Here is a 15239-nt window from a genome sequence, read left to right on the forward strand (position 1 = left end):
GAAGAGAAGATCAAATCGACAAATTAAAAGGAAGAAGTATGCAGAAGAAGGTGAAGGAAAACAATCTGAGGAAGAAACCAAAGTATCTGTCAAAATAAAAAAGAATTCTGCCCCTTTACCTGCTGAACAGCCTTTACAGTTATTTGTAGTAAGTGAAACTCATTATTTGTGGGGTTTACCTCTTGCAGTTCTGTAGTTAGTTTCCAAGGCTACATACACTCAAACATGTTCATAGCACAAAAAGTTTTTCTTAATCCAGAATCTTTCGTGCTAATTCTCAACATGCTGCTTTCAGTCTAGATTGATTATAGATCCTGCGGTCTACAAGAGTGGGTGTGGTTACTTTATATGCATTTGAAAACCCACTCCTTGCTTAGGTTTTCCAAACCTTTTCTTCCCTGCACATGCCCCAGGTGAGGGAAGAAAGAAGTAGTGATTTGAATCTTGGTATATGCCCACCCCACAACGTAATTGGGCAGGTGTAAATACCCCTCCCCCCCCAAAAAAAATTGGTCTTCTGTGCTGCATGATACAGCCAATCTATGACTTGGAAGACCAATCAAGCCCTGTCTTACAATAGACAGAGCAATATAGTGTGTATTTCAGGAAAGGGGCCACTGCCACCTTTTCTACCATGAGCCTAGCAGAGAAAACAAGCCTTTAAAATATTTTGATTTATACTACCCATTTTGCCAGTGTAACTTTTACCAGGTTGCTAGGTCACATGACAAATCTCATGACTGAACCAGGATGGAGGGAGACTTTGAGACTTTGCCTGAGCCAGGATGAGGGAATACAACCTAGCCTAGAGATCCACCTGTTCCAAACTGCTGATACCAGCAGGCCTAGAGTTTAGATCGCTCCTAGAAATGTGAACTAATGAAGGCAGCAGTCCATCAAATTATGTTCCTTGTATTCCTTACTGAAACAGTAGCTATATGGGAATAGTGCATTATGCATTGCACCATATACTCCCTCTCAGGTAAGTTTGCCTCTGTGGAGAGATTCCTTGTATGGGTGGGAACTCATATGCATGCTTATAGGTCTTAACACCCATAAGAAATTTCAATGGAATTGGTACTATTTTTGTGTGCCCGGAACAGTGCATGGGCAAAGTTACCCACTTTGTGGAATGAAAGGGTCTATTTACCCTAAAGTGCACATGGGATCTGCATCAAGGAGCTTATGTACACTATGTACTGAATAATACTAATAATATATATTGGTGCTATTAGTAAATCTAAATGTGTTCCTTTTTTGTGTGAAATATTAGTCCTAAGAACAAAGTAGTTTCTGTTCTACAACTGTAAGAATTAATAGCTCCATAATAACAACTGTAGAGGGAGATTGAATATATTGAGTTTTAATCATTTGATTTCCCCCCCCCCCCACATTTATTTATAATCCTTCTCTGCTAATATCTGCAGTCAGGACTGCTTTTAAATGGAATATAGCCTGTTTTGTTTTTGTTTCTTTGCACCTGATTAGGAGAATCCAAGTGAAGAAGATGCAGCAATTGTAGATAAAATTTTATCTTCCAGAATCATTAAGAAAGAAGTGAGTACATATGGGGATATGGGTTTTGGTTCATAGTTTTTAAAATGCTTTCATATAAAAGAATCTTAAACAGAACACTGTGTACTCTTTCAGATTCCTGGGGGAGCGACAGTGGAAGCCGAGGAATTTTTTGTTAAATACAAAAACTAGTAAGTATTGTAGTTACGTTATTTAAGTTAAATTACAAGTTTGAGACTATCAGGCTGGCTGACAGTTTCTAGGGCTAGGTAGAAGAGATCTGTACATAGTGTTTGTGTCCCCCCCCCATTTTCCATGGTAGCAGCATGGTTTCCTTGCAAAGCAGGGACCCCCATCTACAAAGAGTAAATATTAATTGGAACTAGGTAGTTACACCCCTGCTTGTAAATGAGGACAGTAATCATGCTTTTTGCTTAAATTATTTTTACTGTTAAATATGGTTCTAAAATGCAATTGTACGCAGGTACTTTGTGGCTTTATTTTAAAGTTCAGGCACAGAGAAATAATCATATAAAGCATAGTGTATTAAAAATATGACCATCATTTCTCTTTGAAGGATTTATCTAATATTGCTAAGGGCATGTGTTGGAAGAAATATAACAAATTCCTTGCAGCAATGTGCTAACATACTGTTATGCCATTCTAGCTCCTACCTCCATTGTGAATGGGCTACTGAACAACAGCTTTTAAAAGATAAAAGAATCCAGCAGAAAATCAAACGTTTCAAGCTGAGGCAAGCACAAAGAGCCCATTTTTTTGCAGATGTGAGTATGCGGGAGGGAAACAAAAAACTACAAAGCTAATTAAATACTTGATTATCAGAAGCCTACACATATTTTGCTGTTTAGTATTTTGTTACATTCATGTACGTGTGCGTTCTCTTTTTCATTTTAATTATAGGCATTAAACAGTATAAATGGGTTTTTATATTAAAAATAGTGAAAATGCAATATATTACTAGGTAATTTTAGCACATAATGCTGATCAATAACTTTTCTGTTCTCTATAGATATATTAACAGCAAACCTCAACCCACCATTAATATACTTCAGTGCAATTTACATGGAATTGAACCATGCTATGCTGTTAACTAGATCAATTAATTCATTATAAAATGTACTCAATTTCAGATGGAGGAAGAACCTTTTAATCCCGATTATATTGAAGTAGATCGTGTGTTAGAAGTGTCCTTTTGTGAAGATAAGGACACTGGAGAGGTATGGCTATAACCAAAAAGGATCGTATATAATCTAAGGCACACATTTTGCAGCATCTGCCATGATCATTTTTAGAGTAGTGTGTTCACTCACATATATATGTATGATCTGTGTTGTATATATCTGTGACTGTGTTCAAATTGTAAGCTTCCTTGAGCCATAACAATAGGACATAGTAAAAAAGGGGGGGAATAATTAAATAACCTCTATAATGTAGGCATGGTGAACCTCTGACATGCATGCCAAATTTGGCCTGATACGAACTCTAATTTAGCTACAAGGCCATTTCCCCAAATCACACACATGTGCCCCGCATCAAAGTCCCTACACAGGGAACTTTGAGACATGGGTTATCTGGCTGACATTCTGACACCAATTGATTGGCCTATGGAAATGGGGACAGATAAAAATCTGGCAAAAAAAAATGTTCCCCATCTGTTGTCTAATGTATTTTCAAGCGTACAGTGTGGAAAGCATATAGGAATAATTAACCAAAGGGGTCAACTACAGGAAGAAAGCAAATATGTGAAATGTGTTGAAACATCTTACTAAATTGAGGCAGCATATATTCTTTCGTATTTTGTTAAGTCCGACTAATCATTTTCACCACTACAGCCTGTTACTTACTACTTAGTAAAATGGTGCTCGTTGCCATATGAGGACAGCACATGGGAGCTGAAAGAAGATGTAGACCAAGGAAAAATAGAAGAGTTTGAACAGCTGCAAGCTTTAAGACCTGATTCAAGGCGGTTGGTAAGGATAAATCATTTATCTCAGGTGTGGTTTGTTGTCGGTAAGCAAAGGTGCCAGCTTGTTCAGAAGGTGAAGGGGGGCTGATGACGTTTGCTTGATATTGGGATGTGTTGTCAGGATGTTAAGAGGAGGAAGGGGTGGAGCCCAACACAGCAGCGTGGCTTCAATGGTCAGGGGATCCTCCTCTCTTGTGCTTGGTCTCCTCCTCATCTTGCTGCCACCACCACTGGCCAGGGGCTCATTCCCCTCTGCGGCAGGAGGAGGAAGAGCTGGTGCCCAAACTGCACTGCACTCTTCTCTGCACTCGGCCTCCTTCACCCCCTGATCGTTCTAAACATTGGAGGGGGGGCAAAAATTGGGGCCCAAAAGAGCTGGGCACCTAGGAGTTGGCATCTATGTCAGGAAGAGTTTCCACTCCCTCCCATTTACATATCTTGAGCCAATCCATCCCCAACTCTTTCAGTCTGCGCAATATACTGGACTGTGTGCATAACCCCTGAAATAATGTTTCACTTCAGTTTCTTTTTTCAGGAGAATAGAGAGCCAAAAATGTCATTTATGTTATGCTTTATTCCTAAGGATCGACCTCCTTCTAATTCATGGAAGAAGATAGAGCTGACCAGGGAATATAAAAATGGCAACCAACTCAGGGAATACCAGTTAGAAGGGCTCAACTGGCTACTTTTCAACTGGTATAATAGGTATGTGTTCTGAATTAATCAAATCAATTTTTATGTTAGTGTTGCTTCAAAAGTAAATAGAAACAATGAAACTAGGAAACATTTGTATTTGAAATTTGTGTCAATGAGCAGTCTAGTTTTCATACCTTTTGGCATGTGTTACTTATTTAATGAACTTTTATTTACTTGTGACTTGGAGCATATGTACCCCACTCTACAGCTAAAAAGGGCTCCCATAGTGGCTTACATACGGTGTAGTGGTTAAGAGCGGTAGACTCCTAATCTGGGGAACCGGGTTCGCGTCTCCGCTCCTCCACATGCAGCTGCTGGGTGACCTTGGGCCAGTCACACTTCCTTGAAGTCTCTCAGCCCCACTCACCTCACAGAGTGTTTGTTGTGGGGGAGGAAGGGAAAGGAGAATGTTAGCCGCTTTGAGACTCCTTAAAGGGAGTGAAAGGCGGGATATCAAATCCAAACTCTTCTTCTTCTTCTTCTTTACTTGTGACTTGGAGCATATGTACCCCACTCTACAGCTAAAAAGGGCTCCCATAGTGGCTTACATACAGTCAGTTTAAAAAGACAGTCCCCACTGCACAGGCTTACAATCTAAAAAACAACAAGCAAAGAAAAATGACAGAGAAGAAAGAGGAACATGAACAGATCTACATTTTTAAAAAAATAAAAAATGCAATGGTATTGTTTTTAAGTGAAGACAAGTCTTTTCTGCTGGAAGCTCAATAACACAATAATAATAGATGTGGAAGAGAGATAAGAGTAAGACAATAGTTAATCTATTACCATGCAGAAATACGGTACCTATAGGGAGCATACAAAATTCAAGGAATCAGGTGCTAAATCACTACTCATTCTTTGCCCTGGGAAACAATGCAAAGAGATGCTTCAAATCTTTCTTATACAGTGGTGCCTCGCAAGACGAAATTAATTCGTTCCGCAATTCTCTTCGTCTTGCGGGTTTTTCGTCTTGCGATGCACGGTTTCCCATAGGAATGCATTGAAAATCAATTAATGCGTTCCTAGGGAAACCACCTTCAGACCAGGTCCGGGGACAGTCTGTCCCCGGACCTCTTCTGAAGGCTGGGGGGGGGGGGACAAGGGCTTTTCTTACCACCCCCAGCATTTTAAAAAACCTTGGGACAGCGGAGGACTTCTCCGCTGTCCGGGCGATCTTAAAATGCTGGCGGGCGGCATTTTAAAATCGCCCCGGACAGCGGAGGACTTCTCCGCTGTCCGGGGCGATTTAAAAGCCCCTGGGAAGGCAGGCAGGGGGGAGCAAAGACTTTTGCCCCCTGCCCGCCTTCAGAAGGTGTTCCCACCCCCCCGCCCGGCTTCGCAGCAGCGCTACGAAGCCCGGCAGCTGGGGCAGCTGTTCCCGCCCCCCTCCCCCCTTCGGAACATCGTTCCGAAGTGGGGCGGCTGGGGCAGCTGTTCCCGCCCCACCTCCCCACTTCGGAACAGCGTTCCGAAGTGGGGCGGATGGGGCAGCTGTTCCCGCCCCACCTCCCCTCTTCGGAACATCGTTCCGAAGTGGGGCGGATGGGGCAGCTGTTCCCGCCCCCCCTCCCCCCTTCGGAACATCGTTCCGAAGTGGGGCGGATGGGGCAGATGTTCCCGCCCCCCCTCCCCCCTTCGGAACATCGTTCCGAAGTGGGGCGGCTGGGGCAGCTGTTCGCGCCCCACCTCCCCCCTTCGGAACATCGTTCCGAAGTGGGGCGGCTGGGGCAGCTGTTCCCGCCCCCCTCCCCCCTTCGGAACATCGTTCTGAAGTGGGGCGGATGGGGCAGCTGTTCCCGCCCCACCTCCCCCCTTCGGAACATCGTTCCGAAGTGGGGCGGATGGGGCAGCTGTTCCCGCCCCACCTCCCCCCTTCGGAACATCGTTCCGAAGTGGGGCGGATGGGGCAGCTGTTCCCGCCCCCCCTCCCCCCTTCGGAACATCGTTCCGAAGTGGGGCGGCTGGGGCAGCTGTTCCCGCCCCCCCTCCCCCCTTCGGAACATCGTTCCGAAGTGGCGCGGCTGGGGCAGCTGTTCCCGCCCCCCCTCCCCCCTTCGGAACATCGTTCCGAAGTGGGGCGGCTGGGGCAGATGTTCCCGCCCCCCGCTTCGGAACAGCGTTTTAAAATGCTGGGGGTCGGCAGCGAACACTCCCGACCCCCAGCATTTTAAAATCTCCCCGGGACAGAGACTTCTCTGCTGTCCCTTGGAGATTTTAAAATGCTGGGGGTCGGCAGCGAACGCTTTGCTCCCGCCCGCCAGCATTTTAAGATTGCCCGGGGCAGGCGGGGGGGAAGGCAGGCGGGGGGAGCAAAGACTTTTGCCCCCCGCAGGCCTTCAGAAGAGGTCCTCTTCTGAAGGCCGGCTGTGGGCGAAAGTCTTTGCTCCCGACCGCCAGCATTTCCCTATGGGCTTTCGTCTTGCGATGCAAGCCCATAGGGAAATTCGTCTTGCGAAGCGCCTCCAAAACAGAAAACCCTTTCGTCTTGCGGGTTTTCCGTCTTGCGAGGCATTCGTCTTGCGGGGTACCACTGTACTTAAACATTGACAGCCATCCTAAATGTGTGTTCTTCTAGCCCTGCTAACAATGTTCTTGTGTTTTCAGACAAAACTGCATTTTAGCAGATGAAATGGGTCTTGGCAAAACCATCCAGTCAATAACATTCCTGTATGAAATCCTCCGGACTGGTATAAGAGGGCCTTTCTTGATCATAGCTCCACTTTCCACCATAGCCAACTGGGAAAGAGAGTTCCGCACATGGACTGATCTTAATGTTGTGGTATATCATGGGAGTATGGTTAGCAGGCAGATGATACAGCAGTATGAGATGTATTTCAGAGATTCACAGGTAACCTTCTATTTTGTCTTATAGCTAGTAAACCAGTTTGATTTCTGTACATAGCGTTATCATTTATTTTTGTGATTTATGTAATTGAGAGTCTGTTTAGACCCTCAACTTAATGCACTAAAAATGTCAGTAGTATATGTAGGCATAAAATTATTCTGTTTCTGTATATCCTGTCATAGCAAAATATGTGGATGGAAATTTGGCAACCTGAGACTGCCATTATGGTGGCTGTGCATGGGTGGAGATAATTGTGGCCTTGTATTCACCCTTTCAATTATTATTTCGCTTGTTCATTATATATTGTTTCAGAATGTGCAGCTTTGGCTTCTTCTTTTTTAGGTTTCATTTAGGCTTGGACACCCAGCTTTCCCCCACATGTTAAAGAACATCCCAGATATGCAAGCACAATTTCCCCCTCCAGAAGCAATGGAAAGGTTCTAGATAATATCATATATTGTGTTCTGTTCGTTCACTCTTCCTAGGGTCGCATCATTAGAGGTACATACAAGTTCCAGGCTATCATTACCACATTTGAAATGATTCTTGGTGGCTGTCCAGAACTCAATGCCATTGAATGGCGCTGTGTTATTATTGATGAAGCACACAGATTGAAGAATAAAAACTGCAAACTTCTAGAGGGGCTCAAACTCATGAATCTTGTGAGTGTTTACTTTTCATTTGCATATATAGCCCTTAAATCTGTAGGGCTTATGGAGGCCAAGTTCTCAATAGTTTGTCCAACTGCTTGACCTTCAAAAGATGTATAAATATTTTATACTTCTAAATCAGGGAGTTGTATGCTCCTACTTGCACAATGTTAATGTTGTTTTACTACTCTGTTTCTGCATGACTGTAATCATTAGAGGCTAATGACTGGGCATGAAATCATGTGTTTGCAAATACAAGTTAGTTTCTCCAGCACTATAAACCCTTCAAGCTATCTACCTTGTATATAGCATGTCATTTGTTTTATTGTTTGAATTCTTAACACATGCCTTATTGCACTATGATGTAAATGTCTTTTTTAAAATGTAATTTGTATTGCTGAAAAATATAAATAAAAATTATTTCATAAAATAATCACACTTACAATAACATACCATATTTTCACTAGATCATCTACTATTTTTAAAATGTGAAATTCGGTTCCAAGCATTAAATCCCTGAAAGTTTGAAAATTCCTTATAACAGTAAAATTTCAAAGCAATTTATAAAATGTGCACAGTCTTAAAATACATATACCTACATGCTAAAAAGAATCCATATTTTTGGTATAATATTGACAGTGCATCTTCTCTACACTAAGTACCAGGGGCAGGGAGAAATACTTCAGTTTAAAAGAATGGTTGATTAAATTACGTAGTTTACAGGTTTTGAATAAAATTACGTAGGGTGGAATTCAGTGCCACACTCTTCACATCATTCTGCCTGCAAAGGCATCTAAGTTTGCCACACAAAATGACTCCCCATCTCCTCCTGTGCACTGCTCTGGAGATTCTCCCCACCGCTGCTGCCAATTGTGGGGGGTGGGGGTGGGGAGAACCGAGGAAAGCCTTGCTGCACAAGGAGAAGTCCTTGTTCAAGGCTTCCACTGACTAGATTTGTTAGGTGACTCCCACCCATAGATTTTCTGGGTGAAGCAGGAAAATATTGGACCAAACAATTTGAGGGAGAATGGAAGACATTTAGAAAATAACAAAATTATTTACAGTGTGTGACAGACAAGAATCCCTTTCCATAATGATCTAATTCAAATACTGTAATGTAAAGAAAGCTTAGTGTGTATGTGTTATTATTTTTCCTTTGTACTGCATGCTTTAGATAATAGTTCTATTTTGGGGTCAAAAGAAATAGAATATTGTAACAGCTTACTAATATTAAGATATTCATTAAAATCCACAATGCATGAAAACAGCTCTGACTTGTCCACAGTTTCACCAGCAGTCCTTACATTCTTTATAAATGATGTAATGTATTAAAGGCAGAAAAGTTATTACAATGCTTGTTTATCATAGATTATTTTATTTATAAATTAGCATATGTGTATTGTCTGTATGAGGGACGCAGATGGCGCTGTGGGTTAAACCACAGAGCCTAGGACTTGCTGAACAGAAGGTCGGCAGTTCGAATCCCTGCAACGGGGTGAGCTCCCATTGCTCGGTCACTGCTCCTGCCAACCTAGCAGTTCGAAAGCACATCAAAGTGCAAGTAGATAAATAGATACCGCTCCGGCGGGAAGGTAAACGGCTTTTCTGTGCGCTACTCTGGTTCGCCAGAAGCAGCTTTGTCAGGCTGGCCACATGACCCGGAAGCTGTATGCTGGCTCCCTCGGCCGATAAAGCGAGATGAGCGCCGCAACCCCAGAGTTGGTCACGACTGGACCTAATGGTCAGGGGTCCCTTTACCTTTATTGTCTGTATATTTCCTCTCAAAGATTCAAGATTGTGCATAACATACCCAGCTATATTTTAGACAATCATGCAAAATGTGCATCTTCTATAGGAGCACAAGGTGCTATTGACAGGCACACCACTGCAAAACACAGTAGAAGAACTTTTCAGCCTTCTTCACTTCCTTGAACCTTTGCGCTTCCCAGCAGAATCGACATTCATGCAAGAGTTTGGAGACCTTAAAACAGAGGAGCAGGTACTTAAAACTTTTTAATATGTTACATTCACACACAGGCCTTGTTCACATGTCACAGTAAGTAATACTTTGTCTTAAATCTTGGTTTAATCATGAATGTGCCTTGCCCTTTTTGCGTGCATGCATGCACAGCTTCTCTCCCCGCTAATGACTCAAACAAGCCATAGTATGATTTGTTGGGTCACAACTCCAGAATGTCGTTTGTTCCATGCTCTAGGTTTGGATGGAACATGGGCGGGGGTAATATGTTAGGGGAGCAGCTGGACAGTGACACATACAACAGTGGGGAAGCACATTGGTATGGTTTGTTGTGATGTATGAACCAGAATACATTCAAAAATTAGAATTTAATGGGCTGTTTGTCCGGTAATGACTATCACCTCAACCATAACAGTAAATCCACCTCTCCCATCTTTATTACTATTTGAACTAATGATAAGTAAATTGAAAATGTTGTGATCAGCCATAGTATTGCTACAATTCATGGTGGCTGCAAGAAAATATGCAGAAATAATATGAATTTGAATCTATACATACATTATGTACATTCAGGTTAAGTACGGACCTCTGGAACGAATTAAGTGCTTAACCTGAGGTACCACTGTAATGATTTTCACTCCCTTTATAAGCTTATGAAATGTAGCAATTTATATAGGGTTTCAGCTAATTTTTACTTTATGTAGGTGCAAAAGTTGCAAGCTATACTGAAACCAATGATGCTGAGAAGACTGAAAGAAGATGTAGAGAAGAAGCTGGCACCAAAGCAAGAAACTATTATTGAAGTGGAATTAACGAATATCCAGAAGAAATATTATCGAGCTATTTTAGAGAAAAACTTTGCATTTTTGTCAAAAGGTGCAGGCCAAGCCAATGTACCCAACTTGGTTAACACTATGATGGAACTCAGGAAATGCTGCAATCATCCATATCTTATCAAAGGTAAATGTAAAAATGTTAAATTTTACTTCCTTTAGGCATTTTTCTTGTGATGTAAAATAATGCTTCCCTTGGAGTTATAATTTGGATACGGTTGCCATATATCAAACAGTGAAAATCCAGACTTCTCTGTTGAGCCTTTTTTTTTTTGACAGTGGTTGAACTTCATTGGCAAATTTTCCCAAAAAATAAAATTAGAGCTATTTTTAAGGAAAATTGCTAAAAACAACACTGCCGACATGGGTTGCCATATGTCCAGATTTTCCCAGGCATTTTAGTGATTTCTGCCTGAACACTGCTTTTGAATGCAATATTCCAGATATGTCCAGGAAATTCCGGACATATGGTAACCCTAAATTAGGATGAGTGCTATAAGGGTGGCCATAGTGAACTGCCCTGAGACCTGCAGGTATAGGGCGGTATACAAATTATAATTAGAACAATAATAACAATTCAATTATTAATCTGTTGTATCATATTTTACTGGAGGAACAGAGGAACTTCTTTGTATTTTTAAAAATTGTGTATAAGTGCTTTTGAATTTAGTTGCATATGCTATAGTTTTGACGGTGAAATGTAAATAGCCACAATGAGGATCAATTGTTGCTGTGATCAGTGTCAATGGATGGGGACTGAAAAATGAAAAACAATGTGATCATAAATACTGTTATGAAATACATAGCGTATGCACTCACAGTATTATGATGTGCACTTTGTATCAAAGCTATATGAAAATGTCAATACCTTTTAGAAGAATCAAATCATACCTACTTTATGTGACAGGTGCTGAGGAAAAAATCTTAGGAGAGTTTAGGGAGACCTATAATCCAACTGCTCCTGATTTCCACCTGCAAGCAATGATCCAGTCTGCTGGAAAACTGGTCCTCATTGACAAACTTCTTCCAAAAATGAAAGCAGGGGGCCATAAGGTGCTTATTTTCTCTCAGATGGTTCGCTGTCTTGATATCCTTGAAGATTATCTGATACATAAAAGGTATGATACTATTCATAGTGCAAATAGCCATACTAATGGTATATTAAACAGTTTTGAATGGACTTGGTTCATTCATCTTTGAGTCATTGTACTGAGATATCAAGTGATAATTTGCTTTTAAATTACTAGCCATGCACTTCCTTGCACTACAGTTTCTGGCCTGATCTTGCACAGCAGGAGAGGGAAACCTTTTTTCCTGTTGATGGCCATGTGGGACTAATCTGTTGGGAACCATATGTCTATGGTGGCTGGAACCAGAGCCAAAAATGAGCAGGGCTACCTTTCTGCCTTTCTCCCATTTTCTGACACCCTCTCTTTGAGTGGGCTGCCAGGAGCAGCGTATTTTTTCCTTCTCTTCCATCAGATGCTTCTCCCCTGCATCAAATTAGGCCAAGGACCATATGCAATCCTTTCAGTTGTAGGATGCCTATCCCTGCTCTTCCTTCTTTGGCGAGCACTCGTAGCCAAATAAGATTGTCTTCCATGAATATGGTATTAATGGTGTATCCATAAGTGACTGTGGAGGCCTATTCTGGATCCTCATGTCCTTTCACAGTGGGGACATAGGTTTCCAGGCAGGAGTTGATCACAGTGAGGATTTGCCTTCCTCTTAGCTCGCTTCTCCTTTTTGTCCTGAGTTTGTGCTTCTTCAAAACCCATGACACCTTTGGTAGAGGCTACTCCAATTGGAGCACTGTCCCTGCTATACCCCAAGGCACCAGCACAACAGAGCCATAAGGTTATGTATTAGATAACATGTATAATTACCTGATTTTTATTTTATATAGAAAACAAATATAAACAGAATGTTATGTCAGCTTCTCATAAGAAAGGAGCTAAAAATAACCTCTGCTCCAGCAGAGGTTCCTTTCATCGTAGAGAATTTCAGAACTTCCAAGTCAGTGTGGTTCAGACTCCACAATTTAATGACATGTCCCAGATTTCCTCCACCAGACCTAACCTAGCCCCCATATGCAGAGGGATCAGAGAACAGTTCTGACTCAAGGCCTCCTCTGGTTCTTTTTTCTTACTTGGGCGGTCTTGGCCAAGGATACCTAGGAACATAATACCATTTAAAACAGCCTAGTCATAGAATTTCTGTTTCTGTCCCCCAGTTCTGAGCCTTGAAGTCTACTGAAAAACTATTATTTAGCAGACTATTCACTACTTATTAGAAATAGGGAACAGAGATCCAGTTCCCCAGAAAAGAAATTAACCGCTCTCTGCTCTGTGTTCTTCATTGTCTTCAGGAAAGGATGGAAATTAAATTCTGGATTTGAAATATGAAAACAAGTATATAACATAGGTTCAGGATGGAATCCTCCACCAAGGCAATTATAATTGGGAACACTACCAAATGCAGCCATGACTGAACTTTAGGCTTACCTTAGGCCATTGAATTTTCAACAAACACTTCTTTCAAGGCAGCTTGTTTGGATGACCTCTTTAGGTCCTCATCTGGAGCAGGACAAACAAAGATTTGCTTCAAGCTAACCTCCCCCCCCCCCCGACTATGGCTTCTTTATCTATTGGCAAAGGGACGATCAAGTTCCTTCCAGGAGGCTCCAATGCCTTGATGTTCTTATCTTATGATATCTGAATAAATAAAGTTTTTCAAGTTTCTATAATGAAAATACCGTATTTTTCTGTGTATAAGATGCCCTCATGTATAAGACGCCCCCTATTTTGGGGGACTCCAAATTAAGAAAACACCACTCAGCACTACCTGTGTATAAGACGATACCCAATTTTAAACCTAATTTTTTGGTTAAAAACCCCTAATCTTATACAATATGGTATATGTGAATATATATTAAATGCCCCAAGAAAATTATTGTTGAATGCTTATGGGGATGGAATTTCACATACTTGTTAAGAATTCTATCATTCAAAGTATCTGAGGAGTGAAAAGAACATTGTTATGTTTTACTGGTTCACCTGAATATGGACTGGATGCATTTTAACACACTTTCAAGATGGTGTGTAATAAAAAACCTGACCAAAAAATTTACAGCATCTGCTTGCAGTGTAGGCTCATTTGATTAGGACAGTAGGATAGTAGTATTCAGAAGTGCATGGTTATACTTGTATTCTGGTTTGCAATTACAGCCTGCCTTTCTTTAATAGCCCTTTTTTTTGCACTTCAAAGGTACCTGTATGAGCGAATTGATGGAAGAGTAAGAGGGAACTTACGTCAGGCTGCCATTGATCGATTTAGCAAGCCAGACTCTGATCGGTTTGTTTTCCTTCTCTGTACCAGAGCTGGTGGATTGGGCATTAATTTAACTGCAGCGGATACTTGCATAATTTTTGATTCTGACTGGAATCCTCAAAATGATTTGCAGGTAAATATATTTGAGCAGTTTAGCCTTCTGCCATAGGGCTAAATACCTAAGAAACACCTACAAATGAACCTACTTCATCTGATCCACAAAGAGAGAGCAAGTATGAACAAGCAGGATTGCTTGCAGGTGCTTGCTAACTAGCTAGGTCATATGAGGAGAGACATTCTTAAATCTGCAGTGGGTTCAGGCCATTGTGTGTACTGTTAAATATATTTAAGCAAACCATCTATCCAGCAGGATCTAGGCAGCCCTTGTTGGCTGCCAGTACCATATATCTTCTTCAAGGAAGGGAGTCTTGTCCTGAACTTGACATTGTGCCTCTAAAACACAAATTGGAGATAAGAGGAAATCTCTTTCTCACTTTTCCAAGTCCATGCTTTATGTTGGGAAAGAGAGTGGAGGACTCTGTGCAATGTGAAAACAAGCTGTTTCCCCCTCTAGGTCTGAGCTAGTCATAAGGAGTCAGACGTTTTTGGTCTTGTCTCTGCACTTGCTGGATTCTTCAAATACCCAGCAACATCAGAGACAAAAGAAGCTTCCAGTTCCAAGCTGCAAGGTATAGATGGCATTGTGAGGGCTTTTCTCTGGTTGTTAGGTGCTCCAGACTCCTGAAAAGTCCAAGCTGAAACAGGTCCTAGGCTTTCTCTGAACTTTAGAATGTGGTTCAGATGGATCGTCCCACCTCCTCTGTAGCTCCAGGTTTCAGAGGAAACTTGAGCCATGCCAAACTAGTCAGACACTATCTGAGCACTTGCCACGGGGAGCAAACTTGTGAATCCCTGTCATACAAGGTAGAGAAATATTCTATAATACACAAAGCTAAAGTCCGTTTGTATTGACCTTAATTTTATATTTTATTGTTTTCATTTACAGCTTCAGTTTAATTGTATTTTGTTTTAACAATGTCTATTTAAGTAATTTTATATTTAAGTAATAATATATCATTATATTACATTTCTACTTGACCATGTGTCCAATGGATTCATGTACCTTTTTCTTAGGCCCAAGCTCGTTGTCATAGGATTGGTCAGAACAAAGCAGTGAAGGTCTACCGACTAATAACTCGGAACTCTTACGAAAGAGAGATGTTTGACAGAGCAAGTCTGAAGCTTGGCCTGGATAAGGCTGTCTTACAGAGCATGAGTGGAAGAGAAAATAGTGTTGGTGGTGTATGTACCCATTTCCCCCTCTTTCCTCTCCTCCCAAAAAAAATAGGAATTTGAAATGGGTTTTTATTTTTGTAACTGTATCATTTACTCAAGAGAATAGGGG

The 15239-nt window shown here is 41.5% G+C and overlaps 1 protein-coding gene across 11 annotated transcripts in view; it reads left to right on the forward strand.

Moving 5' to 3' along the window:
- CHD9 (chromodomain helicase DNA binding protein 9) overlaps positions 1-15239 on the forward strand; it is a 66366-nt gene that overhangs the window by 29390 nt on the left and 21737 nt on the right. For all 11 annotated transcript variants that reach the window (XM_081201079.1, XM_081201084.1, XM_081201083.1 and 8 more), the window contains 14 exons: positions 2-148; positions 1489-1557; positions 1651-1706; positions 2183-2300; positions 2667-2753; positions 3369-3506; positions 4086-4207; positions 6803-7046; positions 7529-7705; positions 9549-9692; positions 10376-10631; positions 11412-11622; positions 13772-13967; positions 14969-15136. In XM_081201079.1, the coding sequence (XP_081057205.1) occupies positions 2-148; positions 1489-1557; positions 1651-1706; positions 2183-2300; positions 2667-2753; positions 3369-3506; positions 4086-4207; positions 6803-7046; positions 7529-7705; positions 9549-9692; positions 10376-10631; positions 11412-11622; positions 13772-13967; positions 14969-15136 (2133 nt within the window). The remainder of the gene's footprint in view (position 1; positions 149-1488; positions 1558-1650; positions 1707-2182; positions 2301-2666; positions 2754-3368; positions 3507-4085; positions 4208-6802; positions 7047-7528; positions 7706-9548; positions 9693-10375; positions 10632-11411; positions 11623-13771; positions 13968-14968; positions 15137-15239) is intronic.

This window comes from Podarcis bocagei (assembly GCF_964188305.1).
Source record: "Podarcis bocagei genome assembly, chromosome: 7".
In the NCBI taxonomy this organism is placed as follows: Eukaryota; Metazoa; Chordata; class Lepidosauria; order Squamata; family Lacertidae; genus Podarcis; species Podarcis bocagei.